Source organism: Hyperoodon ampullatus (genome assembly GCF_949752795.1).
Source record: "Hyperoodon ampullatus genome assembly, chromosome: 8".
NCBI classification, from domain to species: domain Eukaryota; kingdom Metazoa; phylum Chordata; class Mammalia; order Artiodactyla; family Ziphiidae; genus Hyperoodon; species Hyperoodon ampullatus.
This window is the reverse complement of record NC_136921.1, coordinates 11872926-11894589: the sequence shown is the minus strand read 5'-3', so window position 1 is coordinate 11894589 and position 21664 is coordinate 11872926. Positions and strand designations below refer to the sequence as shown.

At 35.0% G+C, this 21664-nt stretch overlaps 1 protein-coding gene across 5 annotated transcripts in view; it reads left to right on the top strand.

The window, feature by feature from the left end:
* Nucleotides 1-21664, top strand: part of MFF (mitochondrial fission factor) — a 36664-nt gene that overhangs the window by 3785 nt on the left and 11215 nt on the right. For 2 of the 5 annotated variants that reach the window (XR_013811055.1, XM_079710473.1), the window contains exons 3-6: nucleotides 6051-6139; nucleotides 13396-13554; nucleotides 17175-17207; nucleotides 18723-18782. Coding sequence is in view for 4 of the 5 variants with exons in the window: in XM_079710473.1 (XP_079566599.1) it covers nucleotides 6051-6139; nucleotides 13396-13554; nucleotides 17175-17207; nucleotides 18723-18782 (341 nt within the window). In the remaining variant the exon portion in view is untranslated. The remainder of the gene's footprint in view (nucleotides 1-6050; nucleotides 6140-13395; nucleotides 13555-17174; nucleotides 17208-18722; nucleotides 18783-21664) is intronic. The other 3 variants (XM_079710474.1, XM_079710475.1, XM_079710476.1) reach the window with 3 other exon arrangements.

Sequence of the window (21664 nt, the reverse complement as noted above, 5' to 3'; positions counted from 1 at the left end):
CAAAAATGTCTCAAATAACCAAGAGGTGGAAACACCCAAATGCCCTTCAACTGATGAATGGATAAGCAAAGTGTGGGATATCCATACAGTGGAGTATTATTCAGCTGTAATAAGGAATGAAGTACTTATACATGCTCCAACATGGATGAACCTTGAAAACATGTTAAGTCAAAGAAGCCAGACAGAAAAGCCCATATATTGTATGATTCTGCTTACATGAAATATCCAGAATAGTAGTTGCCAGGGGTTTAGGGGAGAGAGTAATTGGGACTGACTGCTTAATCATGGGGTTTCCTTTTGGGGGGATGAAAATGTTCTGAAACTAGATAGTGGGGATGGTTGCACAACATTGTGAATGTTCCGAGTACCACTGAATTGTATACTGTATATACTTTAAAATGGTTAGAATGGTGAGTTTTGTGTTGTGTTTATTTTATCACAATAAAAGATGATCTGCATACATTGCCAAATGTACCCTGGAGGGAAAAAATCACACCCAGTTGAGAACCACTGGCCTGTGGCAAGAAAGAAGAATACCTGAAGTTGACTTATGAGGAACACTATACAATTTGTGTTTAAAAGCCTGACTGATACAAGGAATAAATTTGCAGAAAATAACGTACTGACTTCTTAAACTGGCTTAAAGTATCCAAGTGAACCTATGAAGAGGCCTTAAAACACGAAGCAGGTAATCCCCCTAGCTCAGAGAGGATTTATAAAATCTGGAGTTAGAGGAAATTGATGAACCTTTTAGTATGCCTAATCTCTGCTAATATTCGGAAAGACCGTTGCTTGGTGATTCTACCTACAGGGAACTAATAAAGCAACTGTGCAATAAACCATCTGATCTGGGTATGAACTGCAAAATACACAAATCATGAGAGCTCTCACTGTTCTTAGAATAGGTTAGGCAGTGTGAATGAGGAGAAAGAGGCTGTGACACTGACACACCTCCAGATGGGAGCCAGTGAGAGAAGATCTTCCAGAGAACAAAAAGGAAGAGCTGTAAAGAAAAAGAGTTGGAGAATATGAGGACTTGACACAGCCTTGAAGCAGTGTGACCCAGTAAAAAATTTGGACTCCATCAGTATATCCCATCACTCAAGCAGTGGTTTTCTTTGAAAAAATCAATTACAATAAATGGCCAAGAGCTTTGTGAGAAGACCACTGAAGTGGGAAGAGAAAACAAATTGAACTAAAGACAGGTTATAAGAGCTTTTGCCTGAATTGGCAACTTCTACTTCAAAGAAGAGAAGGATGAGAAAGCCATTCATTTTTGCAATAAATCTGGAACAGCAGTGAACCACAGATGTCCCAAGAATTGGGAAGATTGGGAAGGAGCAAATCAATTGGTCTGTATAAACCCTGACCTGGTTTTGAAAAAGAACAAAGGCAATGAATGTTTTCAGAAAAGGAAGTGTATCCAGGCCATGCAAGCCTTACACGGGATGCCAAATACTACAGCAACCATGTACAAAGTGTTTAGCTCAAGGGCTAGGAGGAAATATATCCAGCTAGAACTGACTGCTTTAAAGAATACACTTGGAAAGCAGCTGCTCTAGAAGCTGTCATTAAGGACAACACAAAGGTCATGGGTGCCTAACAGAGGGCTCTAGATCTGTAATCCAACAATCTGTAAGGAAGTAGCAGGTGGTTATCAGTGCCGAGTTATGGTCCAGTTCAATTGCCATGACAACCTCAAGGATGTGAAGTGAAAGAACATAGTTGACCTGAAGTGTAATGAGTGACTCAGCCATATGGCACGTCATAAAACAAATGTGGAATTGGGAGATTTGGATTGACATATATACACTGCTATGTATAAAATAAATAACTAATGAGAGCCTACTTTATAGCACAGGGAATTCTACTCAGTGCTCTGTGGTGACCTAAATGGGAAGGAAATCCAAAAGAGAGGGGATATATGTATACATATGGCTGATTCACTTTGCTGTACAACAGAAAGTGACACAACATTGTTAAGCAACAGTACTCCAATAAAAATTAAAAAACAGAAAAGCAATGTGGAAGGACTCCCGGACACTCAGAAGGACTTAAAAGGGTCCTGGCAGTAGCTCTGAAAATTGAGAAGCTGATGAATGTGGGTCTGATCACAATTTGGTGATGGTTTGTTTAGCTCCCTTTCCTTTCCCCTCCTGTGGAAAGAGGAGCTGGGGCTGTGATGAGTAGAATGGAGCAAAAGGGAGAGAAGAGGAAAAAGAACAGCTTAATTAATTGTATGTATGTATGCACATTCATCCATGGAAGATTCAGAGATGTGTACTCACATCCTTTGTGCAGTTACTGTTTCATGGCCCTATCGCACGGGCATTGTATTCACTGCTGACACGTGTATTCCATGTTTCCTTCCCATTGGGTTCATTATTTTTCCAGGTAGTTTATTATTTTAAATTTTGGACAGTGAATATGTTTTGGGGGGTAAGAATGTTCACCCCAATTGTTTGGCCCACATTTTTAACTCTGCTTTACCTCTTCCAATAAAAGTCCCACAGCAATTCATAGATTAATGTCTCTGAACTATTATTTTTAAAAAGGGGATCAGTATCCATTAATTTGCCAAATAATTCTATTCAATAGTTATATTTTTTTATTTCTTAACTGAAAATGCAACTAACTTACATACTATTTGAGGATAAATCTCCATTTTTCACTGAGATTATACCAAATGGTGAAATAGAGGATTTCCCTTTCTCTCTCTGGACAGAATTAAAAGAAATCCTTTTCTTAAAAAAGTAAAATTGTTTAAAAAATACTAAAAAGAATAAAAAACTGCCTAAATAAAAGGCATAACACAAACATTTCAGAAATCAGTTTTCAGTCTTAGTTTTTGCTACAGATTTTCTGGGGGTTGTTTAGTAATCACAGTGGTTATGAAGAACTAGGCTGTGGTAGGGTCTATGTGCTTGTAATATTTACTGGTTGTTTTAATATAATTACAGTTTTTTATTTTGTATGTGTTGAGAAGTAAAACAAGTGTCTTGTTAAAAAAGGGAGTGCAGGGGAATCAGTATATATATCCGAAAAAAAACAAAAACACCAATTCGAAAAAGGTACATGCACCTCAGTGTTCATAGCAGCATTATTTACAGTTGCCAAGATATGGAAGCAACCTAAGTGTCATCAGTAGACGAATGGATAAAGAAGACATGCCATATATATATATAGAGAGAGAGAGAGACATATATATATATGTCTATATATATATATATATATATAGACACACACACACACATACACATAATGGAATATCACTCAGCCATAAAAAAGAATGAAATTTTGCTGTTTGCAGCAACATGGATGGACTTGAAGGGCATTATGCTAAGTGAAATAAGCCAGACAAAGACAAATACTAAATGGTATCACTTATGTGGAATCTAAAAATATAATAAACTAGTGAATATAACAAAAAATAAGTAGATTCACAGATATAGAGAACAAACTAGGGTTACCAGTTTGTGGGAGGGATATGAGGATGGGAGAGTGAGAGGTACAAACTATTGGGTGTAAGATAAGCTACAAGGATGTATTGTACAACATGGGGAATATAGACAATATTTTGTAGTAACTGTAAATGGAGTGTAACTTTTAAAAATTATATAAAAAAATAAAAACAGGGACCAGTATAGGGGAAAATACTGAGGCATCTTAGCAGATTCTTGAAGGAGAGACAAGCTCTAGATAAATCTAGAGAACCAGTAAACAAAGACCTCGAGGACACTGCTTTGTCCAGGATTCTATGAACAATCGAAAGTAACTCTAGAGTATAAGCACATTAGAGGAGAATTTTATGCCTATAATTAGACACAGAAGACCCTGTGACCTAACTTCCAGGAAGTTACCTGAAGCTTAGAAACTGTATTTCTCAGCCTAAGGAGTGCATGTAAGTTTTATAATGGGTAATCAATGCAGGATGGTTCTGAATGACATTTCAAAACCTTGAATTGTCAATTGGATCTCAATAATGTTGGGAACAAACGTAATTAATTTTAAAAAATCGTTGAATTAGAAAAACAACCATCATGATTGTGAACTAAAAGGGAAAGTATTTAAAGATCACTGTGTTCCTTATCACCTCAGGCAGTATCAAAGTTCTTTGTTATTACAGTATACAAGCTGGTCATATGAAGGCATAACAAATATATGCTTTTGTCTTATGTTGTCTTTTTCCCCAATATGTTAATAATACCGAGCTTAACGTTCCTGTTAAGATATAATTTAAATCAGGTCTCAGATGGCGAAAATAACGGTAGACCTAGGATCCTCTACTTTGTCAGGTCATGTTGGAGTCATAGACTAATTTGTCTTGTCCTGTCTCTTCCTGTCTGCTGAATATTAGTTCTTACCACATAGCAGGAGGAATAGTTCTAATATAGTAGGAAATTCATCTTGATTCCTACAACGTGGAAGAACTGTTCTCTAGAAAAAGCAAGCACGACTGTGCAGTAGGTAGGAGGGCAAGCATCAGTGGATTCTCACAAAGCACCCCAGCACTGCTCACTATTAGTGAAATGTGTTTGATTGTGGAGGTGTTAGTTTTTATATATAAATGTCTTCAAGTAATTTTGATTTTTGGTTTAACTGTAAAGAACTCTTGCAGTAGGCTCTGAACCAACTCCTTTTCTGTTTTTAGATGTTTTTTTTTCTTTTGTTTGGATGGGTAAATGGTTTATAACCATAACCAAATCTAAACCAGTCTCTGAAATTGTGTGCTGCATAGTAGTTTTAAGTTTTGCTGGCATGAAATACAGGATTTATTCTGCTTTGATGGTGCTTATAACCTGATAATCTATTCCCAATTCTTTGAGCATTAATAGATACTGGGTGTGCATTTTTGAAAGTCTTAATTATCAAGTCCATTGGTTCACACACCAGTTGTCCTTTACAGTAAAGTTCAAAATTTTCTTTAACTATTAAGTTGCCATGGGTGTTTGTAGTAAAAAAAGAAAAAAAATTCTAAAAAAGCAGTGAAGTTAATGATTACCATTGTTCTAGTTCTCTATTGCCCCTTAATAAGCCACCCTAAACTTAGTGGCTTGAAACAAAAACAAATAATTTTGCTCATGGATTCTGCGGGTGAGGTATTTGCATCAGGAATAATGGGGAAAGCTTATTTCTGTTGTATATTATCTGGGCCTAGGCTAGGAAGTATCAAAGGCTCTGGATGACTCACACAGCTTGAGGCTGCAGTCATCTAAAGGTTTACTCACTCACATGTCAGTTGATACTACCTGTTGTGTGGACCTCAGCCAGGATTATTGGCTGGTGCACCTACACATGGCCTTTTGTGTGGCTGCTTGGGCTTCCTCACGTCATGGTGTCATTGTTCCAATCTCGAACAGCTCCCCTGGGGAAGGGGAAAAAGGCAGAAGCCTTATTGTTTATGACCTAACCTCAGAAGTCACTTTGTGTCATCTCTGCAGCAGTCACTAGAGTACCCAATTTCAAGGGAAGGGAACAGATTCTATTCCTTAATGGAAAGAGGTCAGTGATAACATTTTGTAAGAAGAGCTTTTGAGATGGAAGATTGTGGCTACTTCTAGAATGCTAAAACCTTTAAGCTAGTAAAACTTTTTTTAAAGTCTAGTTTTCAGATATCCAACCAAATCTGAATTTGTTTTAACCCCAGAAGCCAGGAACACTTATTTGAGTACAAATATATTCCATGTCCTATAGTGTTTGTGCCTTTAAAAACTATTGTAAATTGTTCTTAAATAATGTAAGTATATTGTATAAATTATGATAAATAAAAATATTAATAATTGTACCAAGTAAGATTGATACTTGAAACTAGAAGTAACTTTTTTTGTAAAGAAGATAAGCATTCCTAAGTTTATCTGCATTATAATAAGTAGGGTGTTCTTTTTTTTTTTTAACATGTCTACGTATAATACACATAGCTGGTAGCAATTCTTGGTTATGTTCTTTGTAAATTTTGTGGCTAGTCTTTGATAAAGGTCCTTTTGATGCTAAGCAGTTACTAGGCTATTAAGAATAGTCTCTATTCCTTTCCCTTTCTTTGTGCCTAACAGATCCGTGCAGTTGGCAGGCTAAAAAGAGAGCGCTCTATGAGTGAAAATGCTGTTCGCCAAAATGGACAGCTGGTCAGGACTGACTCCATGTGAGTAGAACCACTAAACGTTGTATCTCCTTCATTAAGTTTTCTCCATATACTGTCTGTCCCATCCTTTTCTAAATAATTTACTTCCTTTTTTAAACTCTCAAATATTAAAAAAGAGGAGGAAGTGTATGTTTTATGCCTAAGAACCTGGAGAAAAAAATAATTCTAATAGTGTTTGAAATCTGCTATACATTTACTTCAACTTTATATTTTTGCCGTACTCTTTATAGCCTTAAAGTCTGACCATTTTGTTAGTTTGTGAGAATTTTTCAATACTGTTATCCTCTTCTGTGTGTATGATAGTCTTCTATAAATATGATTTGCTTATTTTGGAAATCTATAAAGTATACTTAAGAAAAATTGATAAAAGTAAGTGCTCAGTTCTATGTAGCCTTCAAAAATGCTTATCTAGCATGTAGGTTGGGGGGGGGAATATAAAATAAAACACTTTATTAAGGAAGCATCTTTATTGTCAAGTTACTTAGTTTGTCATAAGATTGTCACAGGATTAACCCTTTCCAGCTCTGCTCATGAGCCATGGTAAACAATGTAGCGTAAGCAAGTTGAATTTTTTTACTTTCCAAGATTAATTTTTAGCTCTCTGCCTACTGAGTCGTTGAATTCTTGGATCCCTTTCATTTTCCAAAAATCTAAATACATCGACAGACTATTTGTGTAAACCTTTCTTGCTCATTTGGTTACGTTATACCCTGATCTTAAAGCTACCCCACTATAAGATGTTTTAAATTGGGCAAGTGCTTTTTGTTGTTTTATTAAAATTAATGGGTTTTTAAAAATAAAATATCCCTTTAAAAACTGGTCAGAATTTTAAATCTCAAAGCCATTGATGATTTAGGTTGTTAATGTAAATTAATGTTTCTTCCTCATTAAATTTTCAGTCAGTTTTCATAAGCTCATTCACCATGAACCATATCTGATATCAAGCATCATATTAGCTTTTCAAACTGACTTTTTTTTTTGGCCACACGGCACATGGGATTTTAGTTCTCTGAGCAGGGATCGAACCTGCACTCCCTGCTTTGGAAGTGTGGAGTCTTAACCACTGGACCACCAGGAAAGTCCATATTAGTTTCTCTGGGAACGGCCAAAGAATCAGATGATATGATACGTCTCTCACAGAGCTTGCAAATCTAGCTAAAGCAAAACATTTAAATTTACATACAAAATAACTAGAGCACAATGCAATTATACTATTTCTGTTAAACCATATCAAGTTCTAATTCAGACTTGACTAATAAGGATGCAGACGGGATTTTGATGGGGGTAGGGTCTCTCTTTTTTTGTGTTAGGTGCAAAGGAGAACTATAACGGTTCTCATTTCTTGGGGAATCTTTAAATGTCTCCTAAAGTAGTTAGAGTTATTCTGAAGGGTTATATAGGAAGATAGTAAGTTTAAAAGAATATATGTCTCCTTCAGGGAAGGCCTATCTGAAAGGTTCAGCCATTATTAATATGAAGTTTTTATGATAACTGTATGTTTCCCTGAAGGTACCTGGCTTACAGTGATGTCAGCCAGTCCATGGAATCCATTTTTCTAGAATATATTCGATTATGTTACACAAATGGTGAAAAGACTATATAATTTATGGTGAAGTTAGCTTCTTGATATTTAGTACCCTCTCAGAATGATTAAACATACACCTGAGGGCTTTTGTTATTTTCTGTTTGTAATATTTTCTAAGGCACCAGAAGTTTCTAATGAACTTTCCTATTATATAAAGATATGGCTTATTGTTTAGGTCCGTAATTACTTTGAAACTTCCCATTAGTGAAATAAAAACAGGACTGTTTTACTATAGCATAATTTTTGGTTTTTTCCCCCACAAAGTATATATTATTGATAGCTGAGTTCAGTTGAAGAGAAAGGAAACAGCTCTATTATATATAAAAACCAGCCTAGTGAAGTATGATTTAGAGTAAATGATTAGTTCATAGATATTTTTGCAGTTACCTATAATGTAAGTCCTCATAACAGAAAAGGTTACCAAAGTTAACTAATATTTGAATTCTTTGTTTCTTTAAGTTGCCTTAATGGCATTTTAAAATAAAACAGAATCTCATGTTTTAATTTTTGGTAGTAAAAATAATATGAATATTTAACTATACAATTTTTGCAATGAAATGCTTACATTACTCAACCATACGTTTTGTTTTGGTAGTTATTTATGTTACCGTTACATGGTAACATACTTAACCATCTTTTTGTTAATAATGTAACCTTGCCCTTTCTTCTCCTACCATTATTAACTTTATAATTGTATTCATCTTTAAGAATCTACACTGAATGAACTTTAGAATTTTTATATAATGAGCACATTATGTATTTAATGCTGGCAGTGTGGTAAGGAAGAAGCTATTAATATAACACGGCTGTATTTTACCTCTACCAGAGTAATTATTAGACTCTTCCTGTCTTTACCTACTTTAGTCTTTTCTTTGTAATGTGAGATTATTTATGTGTCATTGTGCATGAACCATTGCCTGCCTCCACTTTATTTATTCCTTGGCTTTAAGAATAGAAGTCTATATGGGTATAAGAGCAGAAACACTGGCCTTTGTTTTCTTATTTACTTTCAAGAGACAATAGGATTGATTATTGTCAGCTATTGACACAGAAACGATTGACCAGTAGAATCGTATTTAGCTTTCTGTTTGTGTTATAAAAGCTGAATATGTAAAAAGAAGCATAATTATTATTTAAGGTGGCACAGATCAGATTCTGCCCCAAGAAATAAAATTTCAAGGTTCCGGGCACCGATTTCTGCACCGGAGTACACGTAAGATTTTATCTGCTCTGCTTTTCACAAATAGGAGTTGTTTTAATTTTGCAGGCTTTTTGTTATACTAATATTTCACCAAGTAATTGGCATGTAATGCCCTAATTCTCTTACTGTTTGGCTTTTTAGTACCTCTGTTTCAGGATTTCTCAAGCTGTCATCATACACTTTGTTAAGAAAAAAAAAAAATAGACCAAGGAAGTTATGTATGATTTTGGGTATAAGGGTGAAAGTAAAATGGAATAATTTACACCAAGCATCCTTTTACATTCCCTTCATTTTGCTTTGGTTGGCATATTAGTCCTCTATAGATTCAGTTGAACGAGGTTCAGTGATCCCAATCTTTTTGAAAATTTTAGCATACTATCTTTTCTTGTTCATTTTCACCCAGAAGGATAAAGAGTCTGAGTGTAGTTTGTCATTAAGTTTTTTCTTTAATTCCATAGATTAAAATTATGCTTTGGAAGAGTATTTTGAGGTCACTAGACCCACTCTTTCTGTACGTGTGCTAGAACTAGGTGTGGGAATGACTGGCCTCCTAAGGGGAGGGGGCACTTTGGCATGCAGTACAAGATTCAACAGCTAATGTAGTTCTTAAGTATCAGAAGCCACTCTGGCAACCAAAGACTTTTCTCCTGTTCTTATTCTCTTGTTATGCTTCTAAGAACTAGTCAGTTACCTTAGTGGCAACAAATTAAAGCTTTCTCTCTATTTAAAATTTCAAAAGAAATGGTACAGAATTTGTGTTTCAGTGAGAATTTTTTCTCCCCCTTTTTACTGTTTTACCTTTACTGTATTTTTGGAAGAGGCTGGACCCTCACCAAAGAGATTATTCTCACAGTTTGAGAAACACTGTTCCTATGACAACCCACGCAGTAAGAGGTGTTTGACTTTGGACTTACCTTGTAATAATGACATAGTTATGCCAAGTAAATCTTCTAAATTTGAGTTCTGACATTGGCTAGTGTTAATTACTCAGCAGTTGTGTAGTAAGATTTCCTGTAAGCATGAGAGAGAGCTATTACTAATTAAATAGCATGGTAAATGTAAGTGCTTTCTTCAAAATTTCCTTATCTTTTATGAAAGAAAGGTAAAACAGATTTTGCTGTTTTGTAACATTACTAGGACCAATTTATCATCAACATGCATTTTTATTAAATGACTAATATTATACCAACTGCTTAAATAATCTCAGTGCCTTCGCAGTATGTTTACTTTTTAATTTTTCACAATAGTTCATGTGTCAAAACAAACAAAAAAAACCCCAAAAAGTCAGTCCACTTTGGTTGGGTGGATGAGTGGACAGAGATGAAACTCAACTCTGAACTGTTTCCTGTCACAGTTGATGCCAGTGCTGGACATCCCAGCTAGCATCAGACCAGTTGCTAAAATGGGGCTTATTCTTTTTCGATCTTAAAATTTTTTTTTTGAATTTTTGAATTTTATTTTATTTATTTTTTTATACTGCAGGTTCTTATTAGTCATCCATTTTATACACATCAGTGTATACGCGTCAATCCCAATCTCCCAATTCATCACACCACCACCACCACCCCTGCCGCTTTCCCCGCGTGGTGTCCATACGTTTGTTCTCTACATCTGTGTCTCAATTTCTGCCCTGCAAACCGGTTCATCTGTACCATTTTTCTAGGTTCCACATATATGCGTTAATATGCGATATTTGTTTTTCTCTTTCTGACTTACTTCGCTCTGTATGACAGTCTCTAGATCCATCCACGTCTCAACAAATGACCCAGTTTTGTTCCTTTTTATGGCTGAGTTTAAATTTTTTTATTTGTAAAGAGACTTGCAAGACTGCTTAAAGCTTGAAGAAGAAAGAATTGCTAGACTGTTTCTTCTATTAAGGGTGAACTATGGTCATCTGAATGATTTAATCATTCAGTTCATCTGTAGATAGAAATAAATACTAACAATCAAGGGCATTTAGTCTATACGTACACTGCCCAAAGTGTTGTATAAAATGCTTCCTACTCTGTTTTTGCTGTTTATGAAAGATTACCATATAAATTAATGAAAAGTCAGATTTCTCACTAATCTTTGAAACTAATTTCTTTTCAGAAACAACCTGAAGTCCAAATATGTTTTTGTTATTAGTCTTTGATGAAATATCTTTACTAGTATTGATGAAGACTTAATTTAACTTTTATCCTTCTTCGTAAACATGTTTTCTTATTAACTTACAATTATGGACCATGTAGGATTTTTTTCCATTTAATACCATATTCCAGTTTTATGTGATCATAGAATCTTAGAATTGAAAGTGATCTTATAGACTGTTTTTAAAACTCAGTCTTCTGTGCATTCCATGTTAAGAATTCCTTGCAATTAATCTGAAAATAATTTATGCTAGTTGACCTGATTTCCTGTGTAGGGACAGGAAAAACTTGTACTTTTAGAACTTAAATAAACAATTCCTACTGCTTATTTCTGACAAAATTAGTTCTATCAAAGGAAGCCTTCTTTCCTTTTAAATTTTAATGGGCAAAAATGCATCAAACTTTTTTCATGGATTTGGATTCAGTTTGTCAGCGTTTTTGCTCTAAGATTATAATTCTAAATATTGATCGTTATAGACTTTAATATGTATATGGCTAATTTATTTACTAGTACAAAGTGATATGTGAAGTGTTCAATTTAGCCCCAAAATACGAAGACAAATGCTTTAATTATATCAATAGATATTGTACTGATTAGTCTTTTAAAACTTGCTTAAGTATAAATTTATCCAGGTATGTTGGCACTGCTGTCAAGAAGAGTGTAAGATGGATTGCCTGTTTATGTTGACGCAGAACTGGCCACTTTATTCCTGCTTCTGGTGACACTTTTCTAACATGAATTCAGTCTGGTTTCTCACAAAGAGCAAGAGATACAGGTTTTCTCCATGCTGCCTAAAGAGAATTACGAGTGCAAGGCTAGTACCTAGACTTTGAGTCCCAGATATACTGATTCTTTTACTCTTCTTGGATACCCAGTGTGGGTTTTGCCAAGTACCATGGGTCAGTTGATAAGCTATGTATATATATATATATATATATATATATATATATATATATATATATATACTGTTGCTGATACGTTATATATATTACAGAAGATTCCTAGTCTGTGGACAGACGTTTAAGGTAACCATCCATGCATGAGCCTGCATCTTAAAAACTGCATTTATCTTGACACAATTAGGCCTAATTCCTATGGTGAATCAGCCCTGACAGATTAATTTCTCAGTATGCCAAGATTTGGCTTAAATCTTTCCTTTTAAGTAGTCTTTGGACAGCATGGTTTTCATGTTTATTGTACTTCTCACTTTGGATCATCAAGACACTGAAAATTATTCACAAAATTGTGGAGAAGATTTTGTTTTTAATTTTCTGGGACTCTGGGAATAATATTAGACTACAGTTACCCCTTCAAACATTATTGCACTTATTTTGTGGTTCCCAAACAAATACATGTTAAGTTAGAAAAATATTGAGCCCACTTCCAATAGTCCTCTTGTAACAAAACCTCATACAACAAACCAGATGCCAAGTCCATATATCAGTTAAATACCTCATATGGCTGATCATGCTCTAACATTAGACAGGCCTCTGAAAATAAAGAGTTCAGGTTAGAATTGTAAAATTGCTTCATTCAAATGCTCTCAGCTTTTAGGAGGTGCTGTCAGGGGAGCCAAAGAAATTGTGAATCGCAACTCACGTGTGAAAGAATGGTTAAGAGCACTGTCACTGAGCAACCCAGAAGTAGCTGTTTAACATCCATCCTTACCTTTTCATTGTATTCACAGAATTGGGAGTAGTTTTATGTTTTAGTCATTTAGCTAGGGAGCATATGCTTTAATGTAATTAGGTAATCAAAATGCTTTTGTTAGCTTTCTGAAACTTTAATTCATCTTTAAATTTACTCGTCATAAACTCAGATTGCTTCTTTGTCTTTGTGAAGTATCTGAAATGGCATTTTCATGGAATCACTTTGGATTCATGTGTGTAGACCTTGACGCCGATATACCAGAATTCTCTATCTGACTGTTCTGCCCATCCATAAGTTGCAGTGCAATGTTGTTTGTTAGAGGCTTGGTTGACTGAATTTGAATATACACACAAAGCAAAGAATGCAGCTTCTCCGAAGCTGGGGGTTGAATATACTCCTTGCCGTAGTTCTCTTCCCTCTTAAAGTTGTTCTTTCATATTCCGTTTGTTTAATTTGATGTTTAAAGCTACAGTTACAGATGCTGCATGGTAGCTGGTTTTTTAAAACAATTTAATATGTTTATTAACTTCTTTGGCTTGACTCTTTTGGGGGAAAATGAAGGGTGGGAAAAAATGGGCAAGAAAACGGTAATTCTTAAAATATGAGGTTTTGGGGAAACTGCTGAGCTGAAGTTTTATACAAATCTGACTTGAGTGTTTTTCTCTTCATTTGCTGTGCTTGTGTAAACAGTGTGACACCATCGCCACAACAGGTTCGGGTTTGTCCTCCCCGTATGCTACCTGAAGATGGAGCTAATCCTTCCTCCGCTCGTGGCATTTTGTCGCTTATCCAGTCTTCCACTCGTAGGGCTTGCCAGCAGATCCTGGATGTGCTGGATGAAAGCCGCAGGTGATCGGCCCTCAGTGACTCGCGCCAACTTTACCGCCTGTCTTTCGGCTCCTCATGAGTGGACTGTGGTGTCTTCCTTTTATGTTCACGCCTTTGTCTCTTTCTCAGATGCAGCGGTTTAAAACAGCTTGCTTTCCTTTCTTTTAATTTGAAATTATTGTCCAAAATTCACATTTCACAAGGTTCTGTTAGCTTCTCTTCAGTCAGGGAGGGAATTCAGTTAATAACTAATTATACACGGGAAGTATAATGGTTTTTTTCCCAAGACTTTGTTGACCTGTTTTAAGTACCTGATTCCATTTTGGGATATGCTGAGGGGTACTTTTGGATTGAGTGTGCGATGTTGGACTGAACTGTACTCATTTTCTTCAGTAAGTCTTTTGATTCACTCATTTATGTTACTAATGTGGTTGGATTAGGAAGCAAATCTGAGACGCTATCAGTGTAGCTGCCAGGACGTTTTTTTCTTTCCTCTTAGCTAGGGATTTCCAGGCCTGTACTGAAAATCCCAGGTGCTTTTGTCTTTTTAATGCTGATTTTTTTCAGTATGGATAGTGTATCTAACTTTTGAACATCTCCAAGTAAAATCATTAGTAGTGTATACTTAGACTTGTTCATTCAAATAAATTTTTTGCCATTATTTCAAATACTTTTTTCTCCTTGCTTCATTACTAGATGGTGTTTTAAAAAGATGGAATTTGGGAGCTTTTTTGGCATAGTATGAGGAAGGTACAGTCAGTTTCACTTCAACTCTAAACATTTTATGTAGTAAGTCTGTGAGTCAGTGTTTGAATTTTCATGATCATTTTTTTACACTGTTAATTTTGCATTTTGAAGAATTCCCAATAAATTTAGCTGGCCCTTCCAGTAAACCTTTTTTCTTACTTTAGGAACTGGTATGTCTTATGACTTGGTCTGAACAAACTTTTTCTTATTAAGTGCTTTTGACCCTCACATAAACCCCTGGTGTTTCACCTCCTGCTGCTCGACTAATGTTTCTGACCCTTTGCAGGGCTCCCATACGTGTGGGTCCAAGGACTTAAAGCTGTACCAGAAAGAGCATAAAAGAGAAAACTCACGGCAGGGGGAAAATTATATATACATCTATGTATATATGTATTCATGTATAGGTGTGTATGCATGTGTGGGTTTAAAACCCAAAGGTTTAGAGGCCCTCTTATCTCTTTGAAGCTTCAAGGACTATCTTAGAATATTTGGAGCCTGTAAGAAGCATCATGGTTCAGAAGAAAAAACATGGATCGAGGGAGGGGGTCAGATTTAATCTTGATCCACCCCACTGCACAGCTAGCTACATGATGGCCTTGGGCAAATTGCTTAGCTTCTCTGGGCCTCATTTTCTTCATCTATTTTTTAAAAAGAAGGGTAATACTAATATTAACCTAGTTTTCTGGATTCTTATGAGGAATCTTCCCCTTTCCCCTGCCTTTATTTAAGATATAGGGATAATGGACCCAAATTCTTTATTTAGTGTCATGGGAGATCCCTAAAAAGATATTGAATATAAAGTACCTGGCACCTGACTAATACTTCCAAAGCCCTGTTTTCTCCTCCCTCCTTAACATAGATTTATTCTTCACCAGGTATCCTCTTTAACTTTTTAATTAAAATAGGTCCTTAGAAGAGACTGGATTATTAGGTCAAATTATATCATATCAAATGCTATTATAGTGAAAATATCTGAATGAGAAAGATGTTTGTAAATCCTATATAGATTAAATAATAGCTAGATGACAAAGCCCCAGTACGTTAAAATTATTTGTCCCATCCCCCTACATATACACAGTTCAGTGCAGTATGTGGAAAAATAGTTGGAGTTTTTTACTCCTTAATGGAAAAATTTTGCCTCAAGCTCACAAGTACAGAAATCTTACTAATTATAAAATTTACTTTGTATTATTTTATTTATAAAAAACTATTTTGAGCTTTAAGTGATTTTTTTAAATTGTAGTAAATTGATAACGAAAATTCCCTTTTCTGGGAAGGAAGTATCTTTTCTTATTCACTTAAATGAGATTTTTAAAATTCATAAAGTAGTTGTATTAATAATCCTTTGCTCCTGGATACACACCTTGGAGCCTGGAGGATTAGATTCTCATTAGTGTTATTGGATGCTTTCAGTTTTGAAAGTTTTTTTTTCCCCCCATTGCACTGAAATCTCTTATGATCAAATGTTCAGCAGGATTTAATCAGAGCTGTAAGTGCCAAATCAATTTTTATTTCTACTACGAGAACTGTCTAGCATGACTTACCAGATACAAGAAATAGGAATGTGAAATTTGGATAATGTTCTATTTGCATGACTATAAAATAATGCTGCTTATAAAGTTTTAAGTGCTTTTATGTTCCTTGCTCTGTACATCATTTTTTTTTCCCTTTCTGCTTTTTATTCCTGGCTGTTGCGCTAATGCAATGTGATGGTCTTAAGCCATCACATTAGGTATAGTTAAATTAAGTTAGAACTGTTTGGCAGAAAGAAAGAAAAAACCTGTCTGCCTGTTTTATTATCATAAAATAATGCATTTTCACAGTTGTTTGGCATAAGAACTGTTTTTAGTTTATACTTTGAGGGACACTGTTGAAAGGTTTATGTATTTTTGTTTTCTCATCTTGAGAACTTACATGATCGAAAACCAAGTTCATCTGAAAACAAAGTTAAATCCTAGGTATACATTAGAAAAGTTTATTTACATAGGTCAGTGCTGTGCATTTGGAAAACTGAGGTGTCAAAAATTTACCAGAACACCTGGGACAAGCACCAGGTGTGTTCTTTGGATTTAAAATGATATTTAGTCCTTGCTAGTTATGAAATGCTCATGTCTTCTGACACCTGCTAGAGCTCCGTATCTCACTCGCCAATGCAAAATATTAACGTTTTTAAAAAGAAACTTAGTCCCTATGAAAGAACATTATTTAAGTATTGACAGATTAGTCATGTTCAGCATGCTTAAGTTTTACTTCCAGAAGGAGCTAGAGGGACTTCCCTGGCGGTCCAGTGGTTAAGACTCCACGCTTCCACTGCAGGGGGCGAGGGTTCGATCCCTGGTCAGGGAACTAAGATCCCACATGCTGCGTGACATGACCCAGAAAAAGGGGGGGGTGATTATTTCTTTAACAGATTATACTAGCTTTGAATGAAAAGAATAAGAAACCAGTATGTAAATAATTTATATTTTTTGCAGGTATCCATATAAATATATTACTTGGAAGACCTAGAAATTCAAAGTTGCAGTTGAAACAGTGTTTGTTACTTATCATTTTTAAATTTAAATTTTTAATTTTTAAAATGTTCATATAATTCCTGATACATCCAAACTGTTTACTTACTGTAGAAGTTTCCAGTTTTTTTTTTAGCAAAGAAACATATTCTACTAAGTCAGACCATTTATTTACTCAAAAATGTCAGTATACAAGTTAATGCGGGAACTTGTAGAGCCTTGAATCTCATTCCCTTTTGCCACTTTAATTACAAACATATTTTCAAACTTAAAAAGATTTTTTAATGTATTAAGTCATATTTACAGTAGAAAGTGATACTTGAAGTTTTAACTTTGCCAAATACCTCTCTAATTTACTTTTATATTATATGTGTCAATTGCCAGTGTGAGAAGACAAAATGAAATACGTTGTGAAAGGTAACTGTATTATTTTCTGGCTCTGCATTATAAAAGGGAAATCTCTGTGGTGGAATATGTTGAATATGGCAGATCCTTTTGAGCAATGTATGATTTTTTTAAAAAAAGCTTTAGGTAACACAAAGCGCTGGCTTCATTTTTAAATTTCTTATAGTGTAGGATTGTAGTTAAGTAAGTTTTCCTAATGTCACAGAATAAATTAATTAGTAGGATGGGATGAGTTAAAAACCTGTCTCAAGCATATGTAATTTTTCACTGTTCTTTAGCCAACAAAATAGAAGTCTAACATCTGACCCAAAAGTCTCTTATCCTGTAGGCTCTGGAAAATTTCTTTAAGCACCAGTAGTGCCTTTAGGAAACATACAAGCTAAACATTAAAATTTTCTTGTATAAATTGACCTGACATAAAATAGTGATTTGTATTGTAACCAAAACTGTACAGCTGTGCCAACTTGCAGGAAAAAAATAGTGCATTTGCTACTAAATGTTTACTGTAAGAATTGTCTTGATACTTAAATTCAGGCAAAACCTGATCAGTCTGTAGAGTAGGAGACATTCAAAATAGAATGTAATAATTCTTCAAATCCTTATATGGGTTCTATACCCCAGTCTCCTTTCTCTGGTTATAAATATTGCTGATTACTTTTTGGGGAATTGACCAGTGACCACATAGAGCTTTTGTTTTCTGATTTAAAAAAATAAAATAAAATTTATTGGAAAGGTTACTGCTTACCTAGGTAGAGAACTAATTGTCCTCTAGAATCAAAGTATGTACTCGGTGAAAATCCAGTGCACCTTAGTCTTCATTTCCAGCAGTCCTGTATGTCGCTTCTGGTTGTCTCTCAAGGTCAGACTCACATATTTGATTGCACTTCCTGTAATGTGCTGCAGTATGCCCCTCAAAGCATGTCCCTGATCTCCTTAGCTCCAGAACTGAGGCTTGCAGTTTTGCTCTTGAGAGCTGAGGGTTTGAATGAGACACAGCTATATTAAGGTATCAGGCACTAAGCAAAATTAATGAGGTGGGAGGCAAGGAATTGTGAGAAATGGGAGTTTCTTGAAATTTTTCGTTTTTGAGATAGAACTTTGATATCAGATGAGCAACCATGATGATTCAGGTGCTACTAACCAGTTCTTGACATGCTTCTAAAGTTGCTGGTGATTTTTTTTCCAACTAGAAGAGAGAAATTACACATTTTGAACAGAGTTGTCCTCTGTCTTGAATTTCATAAATCAGAATATAAGCACCAAAAAAATTATATGCTGGTGCTATTTTGTTATGAAAATGTAGGTTCCTTTGTTTTTTACCACATTGTAAGATATTAAACTTATAAAAATCATAAAATGGAGGACAGTGAGACAAAGATATTTGAAGTGTTTGAAATATATTGTATTGAAACATACAAACATATTTGACATTTATTTGTCTTATTTTTGTCTTATTTTTGCCTTTATCTTATTACTCTCTGGTTCCTGATTCTGTCTTGTGCCTTCTCCCGCAAAAACCTGCCTTAGACCTGTGTTGCGTGGTGGGTCTGCTGCCGCCACCTCTAACCCTCATCATGACAACGCCAGGTAAACTTTGAGACTTTGTAATTACCAGGGTAAAGAGTTGACTGAACGTGTAGTTTGCAGGACGTAATGCATGTAGTAGCCACGCCTTTATATTATAGCTTGAATCTCTGCAGCTTTTCTCTATCAGTACATCCTGTTTTTCTCTGAGAACAGTGAGTCTAATCATTCATGACATTTGGCCAAAAGAGTATAAAGAAAAATATTTGCGATACATTATCATGGGAACATCAGAGACAGGGAATTTAAACATGGTTTTAATAGCTTATAGGCGATCATGCTAAAACACAGAAAAAATAATCTTAAACCTTGTTTTATGTGCATCATTTTAATTGTTGCCTGAGGTTCTGTCCAGCATTTCCTTTTTAGTTGTTAATAGTCTAATGTCACTTTCAGTGTGTAGATAAATGTATCTGTAAAGCATCGTCTTAAATTGGGGGAAATCTGCATTGGTAACCTGAGAAGTTAAATGTTTAGAAAGAGAATTTAGTTTTAAGAATTTTTGTCATCTGTTGATTAAGCTTTTCTCTCTTATTTTTGTCCCTTTCACACTTTCAGATATGCTTAGCCTGAGTAGTTATTTCTTCCTGTCATGCACAAGGACAGATAAAATGGCACAGATGAATACGAATACTTTAAGGTTCTCAGGTGCCAAAATCTCATTTCCCAACTTGTAGGGTAAAAAAAAAAAAAAAAAAAATGGTTGGTATTTACAGATACCATTTCTGTAATTTTTTCAGAGCCAACTTTATTTATTTTAAGCAGAAATGGATTATCTGTAGCAGTAAATTTAAACTGGCAGCATTATTTCTATGTTGAGAGGAAGCAAGCTGGCACGTTCATTTTTAGGCGGGAAAAGAGGGAAATATTGGTTTCTCATTAATACTGAATTCAGGTTAGAAAATTGAAAAGCATGTCCTTAGGGGTCTCTTTCCACTCTGCTGACTTGTTTCTTTTTACAATATTAACTCCGTCCGTTTTAAGTTTTTCCTTGTGTATTTCTTGTAAGTTTGTGATGCTTTTATTTTTCTGTGAAAGTATTTTCAGGCAGTGATCTGACTTAAATTTCTTACAGAGCTTTTAGCTCTGATCAATACAGGTTTTAGTTTTAAGTCAGATTACACAGGTAAAGCCTTTTGTCATATCCTTAGATTTCTTAGCAAATGAAGATTTCCTTTACAGATATTTAAAACCTTAGTTCAGGATCTAAATTGTGGGGAGTCCCTTTCAGTTATACTTCATCCTCTCTCTTCAGTCTGGGTCCCTTTACCTTTGAAGCAATTGCTTCTACTGTTTGATTTTTTTTTCCCCAATTATTTATCTCATGTATGACCTCACAGAAATAGGAGAGTTTTATTTTGAGGATAAAGTGTAGAGAATACGAATCTTCAACCCTTATTTTTTCCACTAATTGTTTAAGAATTCTGCTTAATGTTCAAAGGAATAATTAACTCAGATGTTTGTAAAGCCATAGTTCTTAGCACCTACTAACTTAGTAGCTAACTTCTCTATCTGATGCCGTTACTCTCGGTATTCCAGTATATTTGCTCTGTTCCCATGAAGGAAGGGGCAGATTAGGAGAAAGCAAGTTAATTTAACCATAAAAAGAACATTTAGAGATTGTTCTAGATTATCTAAAGTCAGTACATACCATCTGTCATTGGAACTGCAACCTATGTAATTAAAATCAGTGTTCAGAAGGATGACACTGCAGGATTATACAATTAAAAATTGTTTTACATTATTTATTAAAGTATTTTTGAATTATTTTCAGTGGCATTTGTAACAAAAGGATTTTCTGAATAGACTTGTCTTTAACGTGTCTGGATGAAAAATATAATTCTCTTCGTACACCTTTGTGTGGTAATATGCTTTTTATAATAGGGACTTGCTTGAAATATTAAAAATATCAATATTACGCTCCATGTGCCAACTCTGTAGATTACATAGGAGTAACTTTAAAATTCGGTTTATTTATAATCCACTCATTTGGAAAAGTTAATGTGCCATTTTACTGAAATAACCATACAGGGTTAAAATAGTAAGGATATAAATATACGAGGTGAATTATATGGTATGTGAATTGTATCTTAATTAAAATATATTTTAAAAGTGGAAATCTGGGCAAAGAGGAATAATAGCATTTGTGTGCATTTGTATCTCAGAAGTTTATTGTCATTCATTTAAAAATCAGTGCGCCTTTAGAAGTAACTGCATTTGAACAAGAAATACTTTTTAATGTTTCTCTAGGGTTTGTCTTAGTGGCTTTCCAGTATTATTTTATACACCGCTTCTTAATTATAGTATTTAAATTCTGGATCTGAATGTAGTGACAGGATGTATTCAGGTGATTTTATAATTGCTTCTATGGAGACACAGTTGAGAATAAGTAATTGGAAATAAGAAGTGAAGAGTGGAAATGGCAAGAGACGAGACCCTGAGAGGAGGAGGAGAAATAAAGCAGGATCAGAGTCTTCCTTTTTCAGCTGGAGTTTGTTTACTTTGTGTTCCCTGCCGTGAGTCTCAGCAGGGACTTCTGAGGAACCACATACAGACATCAGATAGTGGGAGAATTGTATTTCGTTACATGCTAGCATAGCAGCTCTCAAATCTTTTCAGCCAGGTATCCTTTTTAACACTGCCAGTCCCTCTGAGTTGAAAAGTGTCTCCTTATTTATGTCTTTAGTCAGGGTTTCTTCTCTTTCTCAAACTTTCAGGACACCTTCCTAGTATTGTAGGTAGTTGTTACGCTAAGCTCTTTCCTTTCCTTTATTAGTACCTGTTCAGATTGGTAAATATTTTAGTAATTTGTACTGTTAGATACCAGTCTTTTTAACAGTTCTCTGAGCATTACACAATATATTACATGATTTGACTTGCCAGGT